This window comes from Sinohyriopsis cumingii, chromosome 17 (genome assembly GCF_028554795.1).
Source record: "Sinohyriopsis cumingii isolate HCF-2022 chromosome 17, ASM2855479v2, whole genome shotgun sequence".
Lineage (NCBI taxonomy): Eukaryota > Metazoa > Mollusca > Bivalvia > Unionida > Unionidae > Sinohyriopsis > Sinohyriopsis cumingii.
Genome location: NC_142977.1, coordinates 13,160,840 through 13,181,867, shown reverse-complemented (window position 1 = coordinate 13,181,867; position 21,028 = coordinate 13,160,840). Strand labels below are relative to the sequence as shown.

General features: G+C 35.3%; 1 protein-coding gene across 1 annotated transcript in view; it reads right to left on the bottom strand.

Annotated features, from left to right (window-relative positions):
• Positions 1–21,028, bottom strand: part of LOC149777774 (nucleoporin NUP188-like) — a 175,908-nt gene that overhangs the window by 102,764 nt on the left and 52,116 nt on the right. Inside the window, exons 16-19 of the mRNA XM_089938808.1 lie at positions 17,021–17,086; positions 12,282–12,404; positions 11,224–11,353; positions 2,858–2,905 (exon numbers count right to left, since the gene is read on the bottom strand). Coding sequence (XP_089794934.1) covers positions 2,858–2,905; positions 11,224–11,353; positions 12,282–12,404; positions 17,021–17,086 — 367 coding nt within the window. The remainder of the gene's footprint in view (positions 1–2,857; positions 2,906–11,223; positions 11,354–12,281; positions 12,405–17,020; positions 17,087–21,028) is intronic.

The following is a 21,028-nucleotide window of genomic DNA, read 5'->3' as shown; positions in this document are numbered from 1 at the left end:
AAAACTTCCCTGCATCTATTGATTCCAACAGTATCTTTTGTTCAATTAATGCCTGCATCAATTCACTCCAACAGTATCTTTTGTTCAATTAATGCCTGCATCTATTGATTCCAACAGTATCTTTTGTTCAATTAATGCCTGCATCTATTGATTCCAACAGTATCTTTTGTTCAATTAATGCCTGCATCTATTGATTCCAACAGTATATTTTGTTCAATTAATGCCTGCATCTATTGATTCCAACAGTATGTTTTGTTCAATTAATGCCTGCATCTATTAATTCCAACAGTATGTTTTGTTCAATTAATGATTATTTTCAGCCTAAAAATGCAGCCGATATTTTTCTTCTTCAGCTCAGCTCTACCACATATTGATATCATGAACATTGTTGTGGTGGTGCACATTGATACCATGAACATTGCTGTGGTGGTGTACACTGATACCATGAACATTGCTGTGGTGGTGTACATTGACACCATGAACAATGTTGTGGTGGTGTACACTGATACAATGAACATTGTTGTGGTGGTGTACACTGATACCATGAACAATGTTGTGGTGGTGCACATTGATACCATGAACATTGTTGTGGTGGTGCACATTGATACCATGAACATTGCTGTGGTGGTGTACACTGATACCATGAACATTGTTGTGGTGGTGCACATTGATGCCATGAACATTGCTGTGGTGGTGTACATTGACACCATGAACAATTTTGTGGTGGTATACACTGATACCATGAACACTGTTGTGGTGGTGTACATTGATACCATGAACAGTGCTGTGGTGGTGTACATTGATACCATGAACACTGTTGTGGTGGTGTACATTGATACCATGAACATTGTTGTGGTGGTGTACATTGATACAATGAACACTGTTGTGGTAGTGTACATTGACACCATGAACATTGTTGTGGTGGTGTACACTGATACAATGAACACTGTTGTGGTGGTGCACATTGATACCATGAACATTGTTATGGTGGTGCACACTGACACCATGAAAATTGTTGTGGTGGTGTACATTGACACCATGAACATTGTTGTGGTGGTGCACATTGACACCATGAACATTGTTGTGGTGGTGTACATTGATATCATGAGCATTGTTGTCATGGTGTACATTGATACCATGAACATTGTTGTGGTGGTGTACATTGATACCATGAAAATTGTTATGGTGGTGTACATTGACACCATGAACATTGTTATGGTGGTGCACACTGACACCATGAACACTGTTGTGGTGGTGTACATTGATACAATGAACACTGCTGTGGTGGTGTACACTGATATCATCAACATTGCTTTGTTTGTGTACATTGACACCATGAACAATGTTGTGGTGGTATAAATTGACACTATGAACATTGCTGTGGTGGTGTACATTGATACCATGAACATTGTTGTGGTGGTGCACACTGATACCATGAATATTGTTGTGGTGGTGTACACTGATACCATGAACAATGTTGTGGTGGTGCACATTGATACCATGAACATTGTTGTGGTGGTGCACATTGATACCATGAACATTGCTGTGGTGGTGTACATTGATACAATGAACACTGTTGTGGTGGTGTACACTGATACCATGAACAATGTTGTGGTGGTGCACATTGATACCATGAACATTGTTGTGGTGGTGCACATTGATACCATGAACATTGCTGTGGTGGTGTACATTGACACCATGAACAATGTTGTGGTGGTATAAATTGACACCATGAACATTCCTGTGGTGGTGTACATTAATACCATGAACACTGTTGTGGTGGAGGTAGTGTACATGGATGCCATGAACATTATTGGGGTGTTTTTAACTAAGATTTGATACCATTAACAAGTTATCTGTAACTGTTTGCAATCTGATAGTTATATTTAAAAAATATCATACAGGTAAAAAAAAAATACAGTAAATGTGAAAACATGAAATCATGAAAGATGTCCTAAATTCAATGGAAATTCATTTTTCTATCAAATGCTATGTTTAAAAGTCTGCTCTACAAATTCAATTAGCAGAAATATACTATTTTAAGTACTGTGAGCAATTAATGGAAATTCTTTTTTTTTCTTCTTCATTTTCACAAAAAATGGTCTTTTAATGGAACAGAATATAATGGCATTGCAACTGTTGAAGTAAGGATATTTTACTAGATGATACTTTTTCATCTTCGCTTTTAGATCTGTCGTTTGTAATGACAGTAAAATCCACACCAAATGTTACCAGATAAATACAAGGGAAATCACTCTATTAAATCATAGTCGTACTTGCTGAGAACTGTTCGATTTAAACATACATGGTACTCAGGGAAGGCAGTTTTTTAAAAATATGTGCCAGGGTACTTTGATTTCACAGAGTTCATATTAAATTCATAAGGAAATTCTAAATTGCATCTATGGGTGAGTACCCTACTTTAAAAGTGCCTTCCTGGGTCCCATGTATGTTTTAACGGAACAGTACTGATTCAATCTGTCACAGTATTAAATCATACCTGCTGATACAATCTGTCACAATAGTAAATAATAATCATGTGCTGATACAATGTCACAGTATTAAATAATAATCATACCAACTGATACAATCTGTCACAGTAGTAAATAATAATCATACTAACTGATACATTCTGTCACAGTATTAAATAATAACCGCATCTGCTGATACAATCTGTCACAGTAGTAAATAATCATACCAACTGATACAATCTGTCACAAAGGTAAATATTAATCATACCTGCTGATTGTTGTAACCGTAGTAAATAATAACCATACCTGCTGATACAATGTCACAGTAGTAAATAATAATCATACCTGCTGATACAATCTGTCACAGTATTAAATAATAATCATACCTGCTGATACAATCTGCCCCTCTACACCAGCTGATATTCTGAAATCACCTGAAATATTTGTAATTATTTGTCATAAATTATAAACTGTCTATAAAATTAACCTAAACAAATATGTGGATTATTGTCTTCTTAAACTAAATTGTGTTTCTAAGAGCAAAGAAAGAGTGAAACATTTATGATCATCACCACTTTTAAAAATCTATATCTGGCTGGTCACACTGAATGCATACAGATTTATCTGGCTGGTCACACTGAATGCATATATAGATTTATCTGGCTAGTCACACTGAATGCATATATATATATATAGCTAGTCACACTGAATGTATATATAGATTTATCTGGCTAGTCACACTGAATATATATATAGATTTATCTGGCTAGTCACACTAAATGCATATATAAATTTATCTGCATCAGATGGATGCTTGCATATTTAAATGGATTAGTCATAATCTTATAGTGTTTAAATGGATTAGTCATAATCTTATAGTGTTTAAATGGATTAGTCATAATCTTATAGTGTTTAAATGGATTAGTCATAATCTTATAGTGTTTAAATGGATTAGTCATATTCTTATAGTGTTTAAATGGATTAGTCATAATCTTATAGTGTTTAAATGAATGTTTCATAAAAGTACCTAATACATGGAAGGATGCTGGGAAAATTATTTTTCTAGGTAAAAACTGACACTGCAAAAATGGTCTTTTCTTTCATACTCATCCAACATATTGTTATGACTCTATGGTCTTAATCTAAGTAACAGAAAAGAGTGAAAAGTTTATTTCCAGAAGATTCTAAGCTGTAAACACAATCAGTTCTTGAACTTAAATTTTAGTAAAGATCATGACAAATATCAGGTTGATAAGGAATTCCTCATGGACAGAACCAATGTCCTGAACTCAAATCCCAGTAAACATGCTTACAAAAATTATCTTAAAGTTTAGTCTACACTCATGGCCAAAAGTTAGCTATGTAATATATTGTTTACAAAAAGACCCATACAATCTACAATAGGGACAAACAATTAAATACAAACTACAAACATAACATAACAATATGCTTAGTTTTCTTTTCAAAATATATATGGCATTTGAAAATAATCCAAGTGGGAAAAATGACACATAAATGTCACATTCATGTAACTTGATTTTTATGGTATTACATCAGATTTCCTTCACAATTTTATTTAAATGCAGATTATATTCATGAAATTCAAAAAAGCATCCGGATTTTTTCCCCAAAATCTCTGATCTCCCTGTTAATTTCCTTTCATTTTCAGGTAAATTCCCCTCTCTCTAGAATAACCACCTCTTTTATTCCATAGGTGGCTGGTAAGACAATTTAAAATGAAAACATGCTAATGCATATACCATAACATTTATGCATGCATGTGCACGTGTAATTTTTTCCAGGTTCAATCTTTTAAATAATAACAGATTATCAGTATAAGTGTTATTCTTACTGACTGCTTGGCTCTCAAGTAATGGTATGGATTTAAGGTCTGGATCTAACAATAACAGAATGACTGCTTGGCTCTCAAGTAATGGTATGGATTTAAGGTCTGGATCTAACAATAACAGAATGACTGCCTGGCTCTCAAGTAATGGTATGGATTTAAGGTCTGGATCTAACAATAACAGAATGACTGCTTGGCTCTCAAGTAATGGTATGGATTTAAGGTCTGGATCTAACAATAACAGAATGACTGCTTGGCTCTCAAGTAATGGTATGGATTTAAGGTCTGGATCTAACAATAACAGAATGACTGCCTGGCTCTCAAGTAATGGTATGGATTTAAGGTCTGGATCTAACAATAACAGAATGACTGCAGGACTCCGATCTATTGTATGGATTTAAGGTCTGGATCTAACAATAACAGAATGACTGCCTGGCTCTCAAGTAATGGTATGGATTTAAGGTCTGGATCTAACAATAACAGAATGACTGCCTGGCTCTCAAGTAATGGTATGGATTTAAGGTCTGGATCTAACAATAACAGAATGACTGCTGGGCTCTCAAGTAATGGTATGGATTTAAGGTCTGGATCTAACAATAACAGAATGACTGCCTGGCTCTCAAGTAATGGTATGGATTTAAGGTCTGGATCTAACAATAACAGAATGGCTGCTTGGCTCTCAAGTAATGGTATGGATTTAAGGTCTGGATCTAACAATAACAGAATGACTGACTGCCTGGCTCTCAAGTAATGGTATGGATTTAAGGTCTGGATCTAACAATAACAGAATGACTGACTGCTTGGCTCTCAAGTAATGGTATGGATTTAAGGTCTGGATCTAACAATAACAGAATGACTGCTTGGCTCTCAAGTAATGGTATGGATTTAAGGTCTGGATCTAACAATAACAGAATGACTGACTGCCTGGCTCTCAAGTAATGGTATGGATTTAAGGTCTGGATCTAACAATAACAGAATGACTGACTGCTTGGCTCTCAAGTAATGGTATGGATTTAAGGTCTGGATCTAACAATAACAGAATGACTGACTGCTTGGCTCTCAAGTAACGGTATGGATTTAAGGTCTGGATCTAACAATAACAGAATGACTGCTTGGCTCTCAAGTAATGGTATGGATTTAAGGTCTGGATCTAACAATAACAGAATGACTGCTTGGCTCTCAAGTAATGGTATGGATTTAAGGTCTGGATCTAACAATAACATAATGACTGCTTGGCTCTCAAGTAATGGTATGGATTTAAGGTCTGGATCTAACAATAACAGAATGACTGCTTGGCTCTCAAGTAATGGTATGGATTTAAGGTCTGGATCTAACAATAACATAATGACTGCTTGGCTCTCAAGTAATGGTATGGATTTAAGGTCTGGATCTAACGATAACAGAATGACTGCAGGACTCCGAGCTATTGTATGGATTTAAGGTCTGGATCTAACAATAACAGAATGACTGCAGGACTCCGTGCTATTGTATGGATTTAAGGTCTGGATCTAACAATAACAGAATGACTGCTTGGCTCTCAAGTAATGGTATGGATTTAAGGTCTGGATCTAACAATAACAGAATGACTGCTTGGCTCTCAAGTAATGGTATGGATTTAAGGTCTGGATCTAACAATAACAGAATGACTGCCTGGCTCTCAAGTAATGGTATGGATTTAAGGTCTGGATCTAACAATAACAGAATGACTGCTTGGCTCTCAAGTAATGGTATGGATTTAAGGTCTGGATCTAACAATAACAGAATGACTGCAGGACTCCGATCTATTGTATGGATTTAAGGTCTGGATCTAACAGTAACAGAATGACTGCAGGACTCCGAGCTATTGTATGGATTTAAGGTCTGGATCTAACAATAACAGAATGACTGCTTGGCTCTCAAGTAATGGTATGGATTTAAGGTCTGGATCTAACAATAACAGAATGACTGCTTGGCTCTCAAGTAATGGTATGGATTTAAGGTCTGGATCTAACAATAACAGAATGACTGCTTGGCTCTCAAGTAATGGTATGGATTTAAGGTCTGGATCTAACAATAACAGAATGACTGCTTGGCTCTCAAGTAATGGTATGGATTTAAGGTCTGGATCTAACAATAACAGAATGACTGCTTGGCTCTCAAGTAATGGTATGGATTTAAGGTCTGGATCTAACAAATAACAGAATGACTGCTTGGCTCTCAAGTAATGGTATGGATTTAAGGTCTGGATCTAACAATAACAGAATGACTGCTTGGCTCTCAAGTAATGGTATGGATTTAAGGTCTGGATCTAACAATAACAGAATGACTGCAGGACTCCGAGCTATTGTATGGATTTAAGGTCTGGATCTAACAATAACAGAATGACTGCAGGACTCCAAGCTATTGTATGGGTTTAAGGTCTGGATCTAACAATAGCAGAATGACTGCAGGACTCCGAGCTATTGTATGGATTTAAGGTCTGGATCTAACAATAACAGAATGACTGCAGGACTCCGAGCTGTTGTATGGATTTAAGGTCTGGATCTAACAATAACAGAATGACTGCAGGACTCCAAGCTATTGTATGGATTTAAGGTCTGGATCTAACAATAACAGAATGACTGCAGGACTCTGAGCTATTGTATGGATTTAAGGTCTGGATCTAACAATAACAGAATGACTGCAGGACTCTGAGCTATTGTATGGATTTAAGGTCTGGATCTAACAATAACAGAATGACTGCAGGACTCCAAGCTATTGTATGGATTTAAGGTCTGGATCTAACAATAACAGAATGACTGCAGGACTCTGAGCTATTGTATGGATTTAAGGTCTGGATCTAACAATAGCAGAATGACTGCAGGACTTCGAGTTATTGTATAGATTTAAGGTCTGGATCTAACAATAACAGAACGACTGCAGGACTCTGAGCTATTGTATGGATTTAAGGTCTGGATCTAACAATAACAGAATGACTGCAGGACTCCAAGTTATTGTATAGATTTAAGGTCTGGATCTAACAATAACAGAACGACTGCAGGACTCTGAGCTATTGTATGGATTTAAGGTCTGGATCTAACAATAAACAGAATGACTGCTGGATTCTCAAAGTTACTGCATAAATTTGAGGTCAGAATCTAAACAATAAACAGAATGACTGCAGGACTTCGAGTTATTGTATGGATTTAAGGTCTGGATCTAACAATAACAGAATGACTGCAGGACTCCAAGTTATTGTATAGATTTAAGGTCTGGATCTAACAATAACAGAACGACTGCAGGACTCTGAGCTATTGTATGGATTTAAGGTCTGGATCTAACAATAACAGAATGACTGCAGGACTCCAAGTTATTGTATAGATTTAAGGTCTGGATCTAACAATAACAGAACGACTGCAGGACTCTGAGCTATTGTATGGATTTAAGGTCTGGATCTAACAACAGCAAAATGACTGCAGGACTCCAAGTTACTGTATGGATTTAAGGTCTGGATCTAACAATAGCAGAATGACTGCAGGACTTCGAGTTATTGTATGGATTTAAGGTCTGGATCTAACAATAACAGAATGACTGCAGGACTCCGAGCTATTGTATGGATTTAAGGTCTGGATCTAACAATAACAGAATGACTGCAGGACTCCGAGCTATTGTATGGATTTAAGGTCTGGATCTAATAATAACAGAACGACTGCAGGACTCCGAGCTATTGTATAGATTTAAGGTCTGGATCTAACAATAACAGAATGACTGCAGGACTCCAAGCTATTGTATGGATTTAAGGTCTGGATCTAACAATAGCAGAATGACTGCAGGACTCCAAGCTATTGTATGGATTTAAGGTCTGGATCTAACAACAGCAAAATGACTGCAGGACTCCAAGTTATTGTATGGATTTAAGGTCTGGATCTAACAATAGCAGAATGACTGCAGGACTTCGAGTTATTGTATGGATTTAAGGTCTGGATCTAACAATAAACAGAATGACTGCTGGATTCTCAAAGTTACTGCATAAATTTGAGGTCAGAATCTAAACAATAAACAGAATGACTGCTGGACTCTCAAAGTTACCATATAATATTGCATTATTCTGCAGTCTGAATCTGAACAATAAACGAATCCATATATTTGCATGATACTGAGAGAATCTGATGTCTGAATCTAACAATGCACAGATCCATACCTAGAAATCATACTCCATGAATCTGTGGTCAAATCTATACCATGGAATTATTCTGCACGAATTAAGGTCAAATACTTGAAATTGTACTGAATGAAATGAGGTCAGATCTATACCCTGGAATCATACTGCATGAATTGAGGTCGGAGCTATACTTTGGAATCATACTGCACGAGTTGAGGTTAGATCTATACCTTGGAATCATACTGCATTAATCTTAGGTCAGATCTACAACAAGATATCATACTGCATGAATTGAGGTCAGATCTATACTTTGGAATCATACTGCATGAATTGAGGTAGGATCTGTACCTTGGAATCATTTTGCATGAATTGAGGTTAGATCTATACCTTGGAATCACACTACATTAATCTTAGGTCAGATCTACAACTAGATATCATACTGCATGAATTGAGGTCAGATCTACAACAAGATATCATACTGCATGAACTGAGGTAGGATCTGCACCTTGGAATCATTTTGCATGAACTGAGGTCAGATCTATACCTTGGAATCATTTTGCATGAACTGAGGTCAGATCTATACCTTGGAATCATTTTGCATGAACTGAGGTCAGATTTACAACAAGATATCATACTGCATGAATTGAGGTCAGATCTATACCATGGAAGCATACTGCATGAATCAAGGTTGGAGCTATATCAGGAAATCATACTGCATGAATTGAGGTAGGATCTGTACCTTGGAATCATACTGCATGAATCTGGAGATGAAATCTAAACAATAAACAGATCTTTACCTAATAATCATAATGAATCAATCTGAGGTCTGAATCTAAACAAAGAACAGATTTATACTTAGGAATTTGAGGAATGAATCTAAATGAAGAACATGCCTATACCTAGGACTCCAAGGACTGAATTGAAGTAAAGAACAGACTTGGACCTAGGACTCCAAGGACTGAAACTAAACATTAACAGATCTACATCTATGAATCATACTGTACCGATTTGAGATCTGAATCTAAATAATGAACACACATACATCTATGAATCATACTGCACCAATCTGAGGTCTGAATATAAACAATGGACACATCTGCATCTACGAATCATACTGCACCAATCTGAGGTCTGAATATAAACAGTGAACACATCTACATCTATGAATCTGATGACTGAATCTAAATAAGAAACAGATCCATACCTAGGAATCATACTGCATGAGTAGTTTGCTGGATTAAAATCTTGACCAATTTTTCCATTTTCAAGTCAGAACAACAATGGTAACAGCTACAGAAATAATTTATAACTATCTTCATTCTCAACAATACAACTTGTACCTGTATCCTAAACTACTGCAACCATTTAATGCATTTACTGACATAAAGAGAAATATCCATCTTTGAAATCATCCCTCTCATTTACTGACAAGTGGAAAAATTTACCTTTGAAATCATCCACCTCCTCATTTACTGACACGAGACAAACGATCCTTTGAAATCGTCCATCTCAATGTGTCACATTTCCATCTAACAATTTGCAATAAATAGGCTTCTCAAGTAAAAAATTTATCTTTCTTCATGATATTTAAAGATCTTCCATGAAAATTCATTGGATTCAAAATTTACAAAAGACGCTGCATAATGCTAAAATACCGAAGATGTTTGTACTTAACTGAATCTTGTATTACTCAACATTTTCCAGAACTCCATTTCTGAAGACAATGACTCTGATTTGAATACTATTTTTCACCTTTGTTCAAAATATTTTGCAATGATCTACTACATGACTATACTATGTCACAGTATACCATAATGCTAAGTCACAACATACCTCAATGCTGTTACGATATACATAATGCTATGTCACAGTATACCATAATGCTAAGTCACAACATACCTCAATGCTGTTACGATATACATAATGCTATGTCACAGTATACCATAATGCTAAGTCACAACATACCTCAATGCTGTTACGATATACATAATGCTATGTCACAGTATACCATAATGCTAAGTCACAACATACCTCAATGCTGTTACGATATACATAATGCTATGTCACAGTATACCATAATGCTAAGTCACAACATACCTCAATGCTGTTACGATATACATAATGCTATGTCACTGTAAACTATAATGCTGTGTCCCAGTATAACAATGCTGTGTCACATGTATACTACAATGCTGTGTCACAGTACAACATAATGCTATGCAACAGTATACTATAATGCTGACACAGTATACCATACTGCTATGTTACAGTCTACTATAATGTTGTGACAAAGTATACTACAACGCTGCATCAGTCTACTATAATGCGGTGACACAGTACACTATAATGTTGTGTCACTGTATACTATAATGCTATACGAGTCTTCTATAATGCTGTCACAGTATACCATACTGCTATGTTACAGTCTACTATAATGTTGTGACACAGTATACTACAATGCTGCATCAGTCTACTATAATGCGGTGACACAGTATACTATAATGCTGTGTCACTGTATACTATAATGCTGTTATTGTATACCATAATACCATCACAATAAACCATAATGCTATGTCTACCATAATGCTGTATCACTGTGTAATATAATATTCTGTCACACTATAACATATTGCTGTCACTTCATACTATAATGCTGTGTCACATTATACCACAGCTATGTGATAATATAACATACTGCCATAATGCTATGTCACAGTATGACATACAATATTTATGTCATATTGTTATAACATAATAATGACAAACGACCAATAAAATGTACCCACCTGCTTCATAAGGAATTTTGTCTCTAGCCAGTTTCCAGACTGCGGAATCATGTGTGGGTATGAGATCCTGAGCACTATTCCTGTCCAGGTACTCTGTATAATAATGGAGTTCTGACCACAGTTCTAAAATCTAGCAAAAGGAAATGTATGTAATGTTAAACAAAGAATTGTTCATAATATAGCCTGATATAGAATTCACACAAATATGCATTGCTTTTCAGCCAGCTTTAAAATAAAGGAAAAATTTCTGATTTTTTAAATAAAATAAGTATCTATTTCATGAACATACCTCAACCAATAAAACTTTTAAAAAAATACAATAATAATAATAATATACACATGTTTCAATAATTCAAGACAAACCATTTGAATTAAGATTTATTGGGTTATTTTGTTACATCATTACCATATATCATGATGGTGTCATAATGATATGGGCACTGTCTAATAACAAAAAGTCAGGCTAAAATATAGCACATATGAAAATAGATAAGAGTTTAATCAAACTAGTTCAAGACACACAAATGACATGCCAAGGTGACCAAAGATTTTACTGTTAATTCAAATAAAGTTACAACATAATACACTCACAAAGCTTAAAAACCATACGCATCATTTTATGGGGGGGGGGGGCGGGTCAAAACCATCACACACTATATATATATATATATATATATATATATATATCTTAGTGAGCACACACTTCTCAATCATGGCATGCCTCAAGTAACTGCTATAACATGCCTACAAGAAACTAAGTTTCTTGGAACTAACCATGTCTAATATTTTGATACCACTCAGCTTTAGGGGTTAAATATTGGTCTCAATAATGAATCTCACATGTTTTATTTAGTGTGACCTAATTGGGTGAGACAATGTACTTCAAAATGGACAGCTCCAAAACATATATAATGGGAGATAACTCTTCTAGTATGTAAACACATGTGAAAGACGTTTATAAAACTGTCTGTGCGCACTTATCATGATGAGATTCAACCACAAGAAATTCACTGAGATAATAATACAAGTGCAAAGTATATCAAATGTACAGTACTTACCTTAGCTGTACTGTTGGCGTTAGCACTAGCCATTGCTGTACTCAGTTGAACTAGACTACCAAATCTGTGGGGAAAGGACAGTACTGCTGACTTTAGTAGGTTCCCCACACCATCATCCAAACCCTATATGAATAAAAACAGAAAACACATCAATGTAAGATTAGGTTTTGACATTTTTTGTTTGTTTTTGTTTTATAGCAGAGCAACACAGGGTCTGAGCAAGCTGAGACAAGTATTCTGCCCAAGCAAGGTAGCAAACATGGAAGAACTGAACATACACCCTTCTGGTCAAGGCAGAGATGCCAAAATAATTAACTGAAAACACAATGCCATATTTAAACAAAGAGTCCTTCAAGGGGAAGGATGCTTGATTGTCGATTTTATATATAGAGGAACTGAATAAAATACCATTCCTCTTTTAAACTGCTGAGTGTTGAAATCCTTGAAAAAGATTTTTAAACTAGTCATTGTTGTAGCCATATTGTATGTAAGATAAGCATCATTTAGGACAAACTAGACACTATTACAAGGCATCTGGTTAAAACACCATGCTAATATGACCATCCATTCAGAAGTGACAAGACTTTTGTGAAAGTACCATTCCATTTTGACCATCCATTCAGAAAAATCAGGGACGAGATTTTCACTGTGCAGTTATACTGGATATCTGCAAGACACCATTTTAAATTAGGACCAACTAGTTATCTGTTGATGATATGACTATTTATTCATGAGAACTAATATAAAAAATATTTCAGGAAGGCAAGTGTGGTGGACATACTGGATTGGCATTATCTTCATTTAGGTTCAGCTAGACATGGTCAGAAGTCTTTAATTAAAAACCAATGATGATATGACCATCCATTCAGTAGAAGTAGCGATTACAGGATTTTCACTATGGCCACTGTAATGGCCATACTGGACGTCAGCTCAGTATCAATTTCATTTAGGACCAACAATAAAGCAAGTGAAATGTTTTAATGAAAACCCCATGTTGATATGAGAAGTAGCAATAATAAGATTTTCAAGCCGGTCACTTTGGTGGCCATAATGGATGTCCTAGTAGCACCATTTATACATTTAGGACCAGCTAGACCATGGGTTGAATGTGTGCGTCAAGTTTCATGGTAATCCTCCCAGTAGTTTAGGCGAAGCACAGATAACAAAATTGCGCATCAGATGAGAGGTAATTGATGAAGGACAACAGGCCATCCTGTAAGAACTTATGGTCTATGACCAGCAGAGCTAAAATTGGAATCTGAACATAAAGAAGTAATACTCTAGAACTTTTATCTGATAATTTATTTTAATCATTAAACCATATTGATTTAAACTGCTTTCTGTCTGAAATGTGCTTCTTACAGTTATCTTTCATACATGACCAGGGATGAATCAATCAGCATCATGAAATGTAACCCTTATCAGGAATTGTATAATAATAGGTATTTAATAAATATCATCACTTGAAGGTAGGATTACTATATTAAATTTATGTTCATCATGTGAATTTAAGTTAATGATGTCTCAGGTCAACATATTTTTAGAATATCTGGTGTCAAATATGGACTTTACAATTATTGCTTTCTCCTTAAACTGTGTGTACAACACGATAAACAAGATGTTTGACTGGTCTTATTGCAAAGAATAAGTTTAAGAAAACATAATTTCGCCACTAGAATTGTTGCGATGTAAGTAATCAAATAAAATATAAAATGAATTTTGAATGTTTTATTTTTCTTCATTCCACAAAAATGAAAAGTTGCAATTTTTTGTTTGATACATCGTAATAACACAAATGGTATATTACATATAACAACAACAAAAAAAACAACAGAAATGATAAATTATTAAGATTAGGCAATATTAATTATTCATAATTTCCAAAGCTAAAGAAAGGTCCTCTTAGCAAATTTCAAATGCAAACTTCAAGTAAACAAATGCTAATTAATTTCAATTGTCATGTGGTTAATTGAAGAAAAAAAACCAACAGAAATTCAAAGTGACTGAATCCTTATTAACTTAAATTATTTTCCAGTAAATGAAAGAATCTCCTGGAGTCAAAATCGTGTAACACTTGATGACAACTGATACAGCTCTACAAGAGGTTTAACGAAAAGTAATTTACTGGATAACTCAGCCTAACAAATGCACAAGAATACCTGGAACAAACTTTTAGGGTTTTTCTTAAAAATACTGCCAATTAGTGAGATTGCAGACAGAGATAGATTTATCAATTTTTCTTCTTCTTTTGCACCTTGTGCATATTTAGCAGAATAATTAAAACAATTTTTGAAAACCAACAACATGCTAGTTGCCACTGATTCTAATTGGATCTTTATTTCAGGCAGCTATCTATAACCAGATGCTGGATTTGTCATGGTCCCCATGGTTACCACACCAACTCCACCTAATCCAATATGAAAACTCAGATCTGGACCAAACCCAGACATGCCCATGTCTGGTTGCAACCATTATGATCACATCTGTTAGAGTTTTGGCTAATACTCCCTAAGTTTATAATAAAAGGGTCATTTAAATAAGACTTATGGTCAAATTGAAATGGTTGGCAGACCCAGTATTATGTTTTGTATTTTCCATGGAACTGACTTTAGAAAATATAATGAAATCATAGAATCAGGCAATTTTGCTTTTCACAATTCCACACATACTCTTCATATCATACATTCTCAAGAGAGTAAGAAGTAACCGATACTCACTTGAGTCCACACATACTCTTGATATCATACATTCTAAAGTGAGTAAGAAGTGACCGATACACACTTGATTCCACACATACTCTTGATATCATACATTCTCAAGAGAGTAAGAAGTGACCGATACACACTTGATTCCACACATACTCTTGATATCATACATTCTAAAGTGAGTAAGAAGTGACCGATACTCACTTGATTCCACACATACTCTTCATCATACATTCTCAAGTGAGTAAGAAGTGACTGATACACACTCGATTCCACACATACTCTTGATATCATACATTCTAAAGTGAGTAAGAAGTGACCGATACACACTTGATTCCACACATACTCTTGATATCATACATTCTCAAGAGAGTAAGAAGTAACCGATACTCACTTGAGTCCACACATACTCTTGATATCATACATTCTAAAGTGAGTAAGAAGTGACCGATACACACTTGATTCCACACATACTCTTGATATCATACATTCTCAAGAGAGTAAGAAGTGACCGATACACACTTGATTCCACACATACTCTTGATATCATACATTCTAAAGTGAGTAAGAAGTGACCGATACTCACTTGATTCCACACATACTCTTCATCATACATTCTCAAGTGAGTAAGAAGTGACTGATACACACTCGATTCCACACATACTCTTGATATCATACATTCTAAAGTGAGTAAGAAGTGACCGATACTCACTTGATTCCACACATACTCTTCATCATACATTCTCAAGTGAGTAAGAAGTGACTGATACACACTCGATTCCACACATACTCTTGATATCATACATTCTAAAGTGAGTAAGAAGTGACCGATACTCACTTGATTCCACACATACTCTTCATCATACATTCTCAAGTGAGTAAGAAGTGACTGATACACACTCGATTCCACACATACTCTTGATATCATACATTCTAAAGTGAGTAAGAAGTGACCGATACTCACTTGATTCCACACATACTCTTCATCATACATTCTCAAGTGAGTAAGAAGTGACTGATACACACTCGATTCCACACATACTCTTGATATCATACATTCTAAAGTGAGTAAGAAGTGACCGATACTCACTTGATTCCACACATACTCTTCATCATACATTCTCAAGTGAGTAAGAAGTGACTGATACACACTCGATTCCACACATACTCTTGATATCATACATTCTAAAGTGAGTAAGAAGTGACCGATACTCACTTGATTCCACACATACTCTTCATCATACATTCTCAAGTGAGTAAGAAGTGACTGATACACACTCGATTCCACACATACTCTTGATATCATACATTCTAAAGTGAGTAAGAAGTGACCGATACTCACTTGATTCCACACATACTCTTCATCATACATTCTCAAGTGAGTAAGAAGTGACTGATACACACTCGATTCCACACATACTCTTGATATCATACATTCTAAAGTGAGTAAGAAGTGACCGATACTCACTTGATTCCACACATACTCTTCATCATACATTCTAAAGTGAGTAAGAAGTGACTGATACACACTCGATTCCACACATACTCTTGATATCATACATTCTAAAGTGAGTAAGAAGTGACCGATACTCACTTGATTCCACACATACTCTTCATCATACATTCTAAAGTGAGTAAGAAGTGACTGATACACACTCGATTCCACACATACTCTTGATATCATACATTCTAAAGTGAGTAAGAAGTGACCGATACTCACTTGATTCCACACATACTCTTCATCATACATTCTCAAGTGAGTAAGAAGTAACCGATACTCACTCAATTCCACACATACTCTTCATCATACATTCTCAAGTGAGTAAGAAGTGACTGATACACACTCGATTCCACACATACTCTTGATATCATACATTCTAAAGTGAGTAAGAAGTGACCGATACACACTTGATTCCACACATACTCTTGATATCATACATTCTCAAGAGAGTAAGAAGTGACCGATACTCACTTGATTCCACACACTCTTGATATCATACATTCTCAAGAGAGTAAGAAGTGACCGATACTCACTCGATTCCACACATCGTCTGCGATGGAGCTTCTTCTCAGCAATTTCATGCTTACATCACATATTAACTGAAAAATCGGAAAATCACAAGTCTGCATTAAATCTAAACAAAGCTAAGAATATACACGTATTATATTTTAAAAGCAACTTGTAACATCTTGCCAGTGATGTTCTGTGCATTACTTGCTGGGTGAATATTACATATATTTTACATTTTTAAATAAAATTTAGTAATAAAATATCTTGAAATGGTGTAATTGCTATAATTTTGTATCAAACAAAAGTTTTTCTAAGCAAATATTTTACTTCTTCAGGCATAATAAAACACACAGCAGCCTAACTGCTTACTTATTCAGGCACAATAAAACACACAGCAGCCTAACTGCTTACTTATTCAGGCACAATAAAACACACAGCAGCCTAACTGCTTACTTATTCAGGCACAATAAAACACACAGCAGCCTAACTGCTTACTTATTCAGGCACAATAAAACACACAGCAGCCTAACTGCTTACTTATTCAGGCACAATAAAACATGGCAAACTAGCTGCTTATTTGGCCATAAAACACATGGCAACCTAACTGCTTACTTATTCAGGCACAATAAAACACAGTAACCTAACTACTTATTTAGGCATAACAAAACACATGGCAACATAACTGCATACTTATTAGGGCATAAAACACATGGCAACCTAACTGCATACTTATTCAGGAATAAAACAGATGGCAACCTAACTGCTTTCATTGCACGATGTAAAAGTATCATCCTCAGAGTGTAAAAGTGCCCATTGCAGTGTTTTCTCCAGGATGTATCATTACATCTTCAACTCAACAAAACTGTAATGGATGCAATCAGACAACTACAAGGTGTCAAAAATGGTGCACAGAAAGAAAAAAATGAATTGTTTGTATGATTGCGCTGTGTGTGTGAACTATTAGGCAGGTCCTCTGAGTCATCAAGACTCTTGATTATAAGCCCTCTAAGTCATCAAGACTCTTGATTATAAGCCCTCTAAGTCATCAAGGGGGCGCTCACCAGATAATATGTACTTTTGAGAGAGTGACGTATGTAAGGTGAAGTAGATCGCATTTAAAACATGCACAATGGAGAGAATGTTGGCATACCTCTATGCTACATTAATGTAATGTGGATGATATTTCTTTGGATATTGTACTTTTGGAAATTTTACATGATTTAAGCACACTGCTAACTAAAATGACTGCTCCTTTATGTTAAAAAATCAGCCTGAATTAGTCTCAAGTATACTATACATAACAGCTATTAAAATAGGGAAAATGAATTTTGCCAGACTAGACAATACCAGCTTCTGAAAGTGCAATGAATGAATTACCAAATATATAAAATGTAAAAAAAGTTATCGGCTCTTTTTTATACAAGTTACCTCTGAAGTTCAGGAAGTGAAAATGACCAAGTAGAGCTAGCACTTTTTTGAAAGGTGCACATCTGAAGTAAGGCCAAGCTGTATACTCTATAACCAATAGTACACCCATCAATCATACACCAAAATAAAGGGAATTAAAGGTTCTTTGCATTATACCTAAGATATACAAGGTCTTTTTTAAATAGCCAGTATAACCAGTGAGGAAAGCCGGGGAAATTCTTTTTCTTTAAAATCCTAACCCTATGCAAAATACGAAACTGTAGAGGGGGCGCTCACCAATTAATATGTACTTTAGAGAGAGTGACGTATGTAAGGTGAAGTAGTTTGCATTTAAAACATGCACAATGGAGAGAATGTTGGCATACCTATATGCTATAGTAATGTAATGTGGATCATACTTCTTTGGATATTGTACTTTTGGAAATTTTACATGATTTAAGCACACTGCTAACTAAAATGACTGCTCCCTTGTGTTAAAAAATCAGCCTGAATTAGTCTAAAGTACACTATACATAGCAGCTATTAAAATAGGGAAAATGAATTTTGCCAGACTAGACAATACCAGCTTCTGAAAGTGCAATGAATGAATTACCAAATATGTAAAATGTAAAAAAAGTTATCGGCTCTTTTTTTTACAATTTACCTCTGAAGTTCAGGAAGTGAAAATGACCAAGCAGAGCTAGCACTTTTTTGAAAGGTTCACATTTGAAGTGAGGCCAAGCTGTATACTCTATAACCCATAGTACACCCATCAATCATACATCAAAATAAAGGGAATTAAAGGTTCTTTTAATTATACCTAAGATATACAAGGTCTTTTTTAAATAGCCAGTATAACCAGTGACGAAAGCCGAGGAAATTCTTTTTCTTTAAAATTCTAACCCTATGCAAAATGCGAAACTGTATAGCGCCACCACAGCGCCACCCAAGTCTCTTGATTATAAGCCCTCTAAGTCATCAAGACTCTTGATTATAAGCCCTCTAAGTCATCAAGACTCTTGATTATAAGCCCTCTAAGTCATCAAGACTCTTGATTATAAGCCCTCTAAGTCATCAAGGCTCTTGATTATAAGCCCTCAAAGTCATCAAGACTCTTGATTATAAGCCCTCTAAGTCATCAAGGCTCTTGATTATAGGCCCTCTAAGTCATCAAGACTCTTGATTAGGTGGCGCTCACCAGATAATATGTACTTTTGAGAGAGTGACGTATGTAAGGTGAAGTAGTTCGCATTTAAAACATGCACAGTGGAGAGAATGTTTGCATACCTCTATGCTACATTAATGTAATGTGGATGATATTTCTTTTGGATATTGTACTTTTGGAAATTTTACATGATTTAAGCACACTGCTAACTAAAATGACTGCTCCCTTGTGTTAAAAAATCAGTCTGAATTAGTCTAAAGTACACTATACATAGCAGCTATTAAAATAGGGAAAATGAATTTTGCCAGACTAGACAATACCAGCTTCTGAAAGTGCAATGAATGAATTACCAAATATATAAAATGTAAAAAAAGTTATTGGCTCTTTTTTATACAATTGACCTCTGAAGTTCAGGAAGTGAAAATGACCAAGTAGAGCTAGCACTTTTTTGAAAGGTGCACATTTGAAGTAAGGCCAAGCTGTATCCTCTATAACCCATAGTACACCCATCAATCATACACCAAAATAAAGGGAATTAAAGGTTCTTTGCATTATACCTAAGATATACAAGGTCTTTTTTAAATAGCCAGTATAACCAGTGAGGAAAGCTGGGGACATTCTTTTCCTTTAAATTCCTAACCCTATGCAAAATGCGAAACTGTATAGCGCCACCTTAAAGAAAATAAAAAAATGTTTGCAATTATTTTTTTTTATTTTCATATAATTATGTATGATGTTCTGAATAAAATGGTACATTCATATTGCATTTAAGCATGAAAATAAGCTAATTATGATCATTTTTCTCTTGCTTACATAATTTGCCATGAGGTATGTTTGTGTGAGTAGTGACCTTAATTATGGGGAAATTAGAAGACTTAGAATATAGGAATAGAGTCAACTTAAATTTAAAACTGTTGCAATAAGGGACAGAACTATATGTTGAAAATGTTTCTTTTCATTTATTTGCAATGAAATAAAAAAATAAATGAAGAGAAAGTGAATTCGCTTCTTCCATATTAAACAATAGGCAAATATTTTACACTTTGACCTTTGACCTTTATGAAGCTGATGAGTTACCTCCCTTTTCTAATTGTAAAATTCATTGTTGATATCTCAGAAATAATTCTGGCTAGTTTCATGTTCCTGTCATTCAGCATAACATTGGTTGCTATGTTTACAAAATGTAATGTGCATTCTTAAAATAGCTCACTTTTATCATGGGGGGGGGAGGCTGGACTTGTTAGAGACTCTGACACTCATAAATACTGTTCTGTGGGGAAAAATGCAGGAGAATTATTCATAAGGATTGTTTTGATCCACATTACATTAATGTAGCATAGAGGTATGCAAACGTTCTCTCCACTGTGCATGTTTTAAATGCGAACTACTTCACCTTACATATGTCACTCTCTCAAAAGTACATATTATCTGGTGAGCGCCACCATAAAGAAGATGTAGG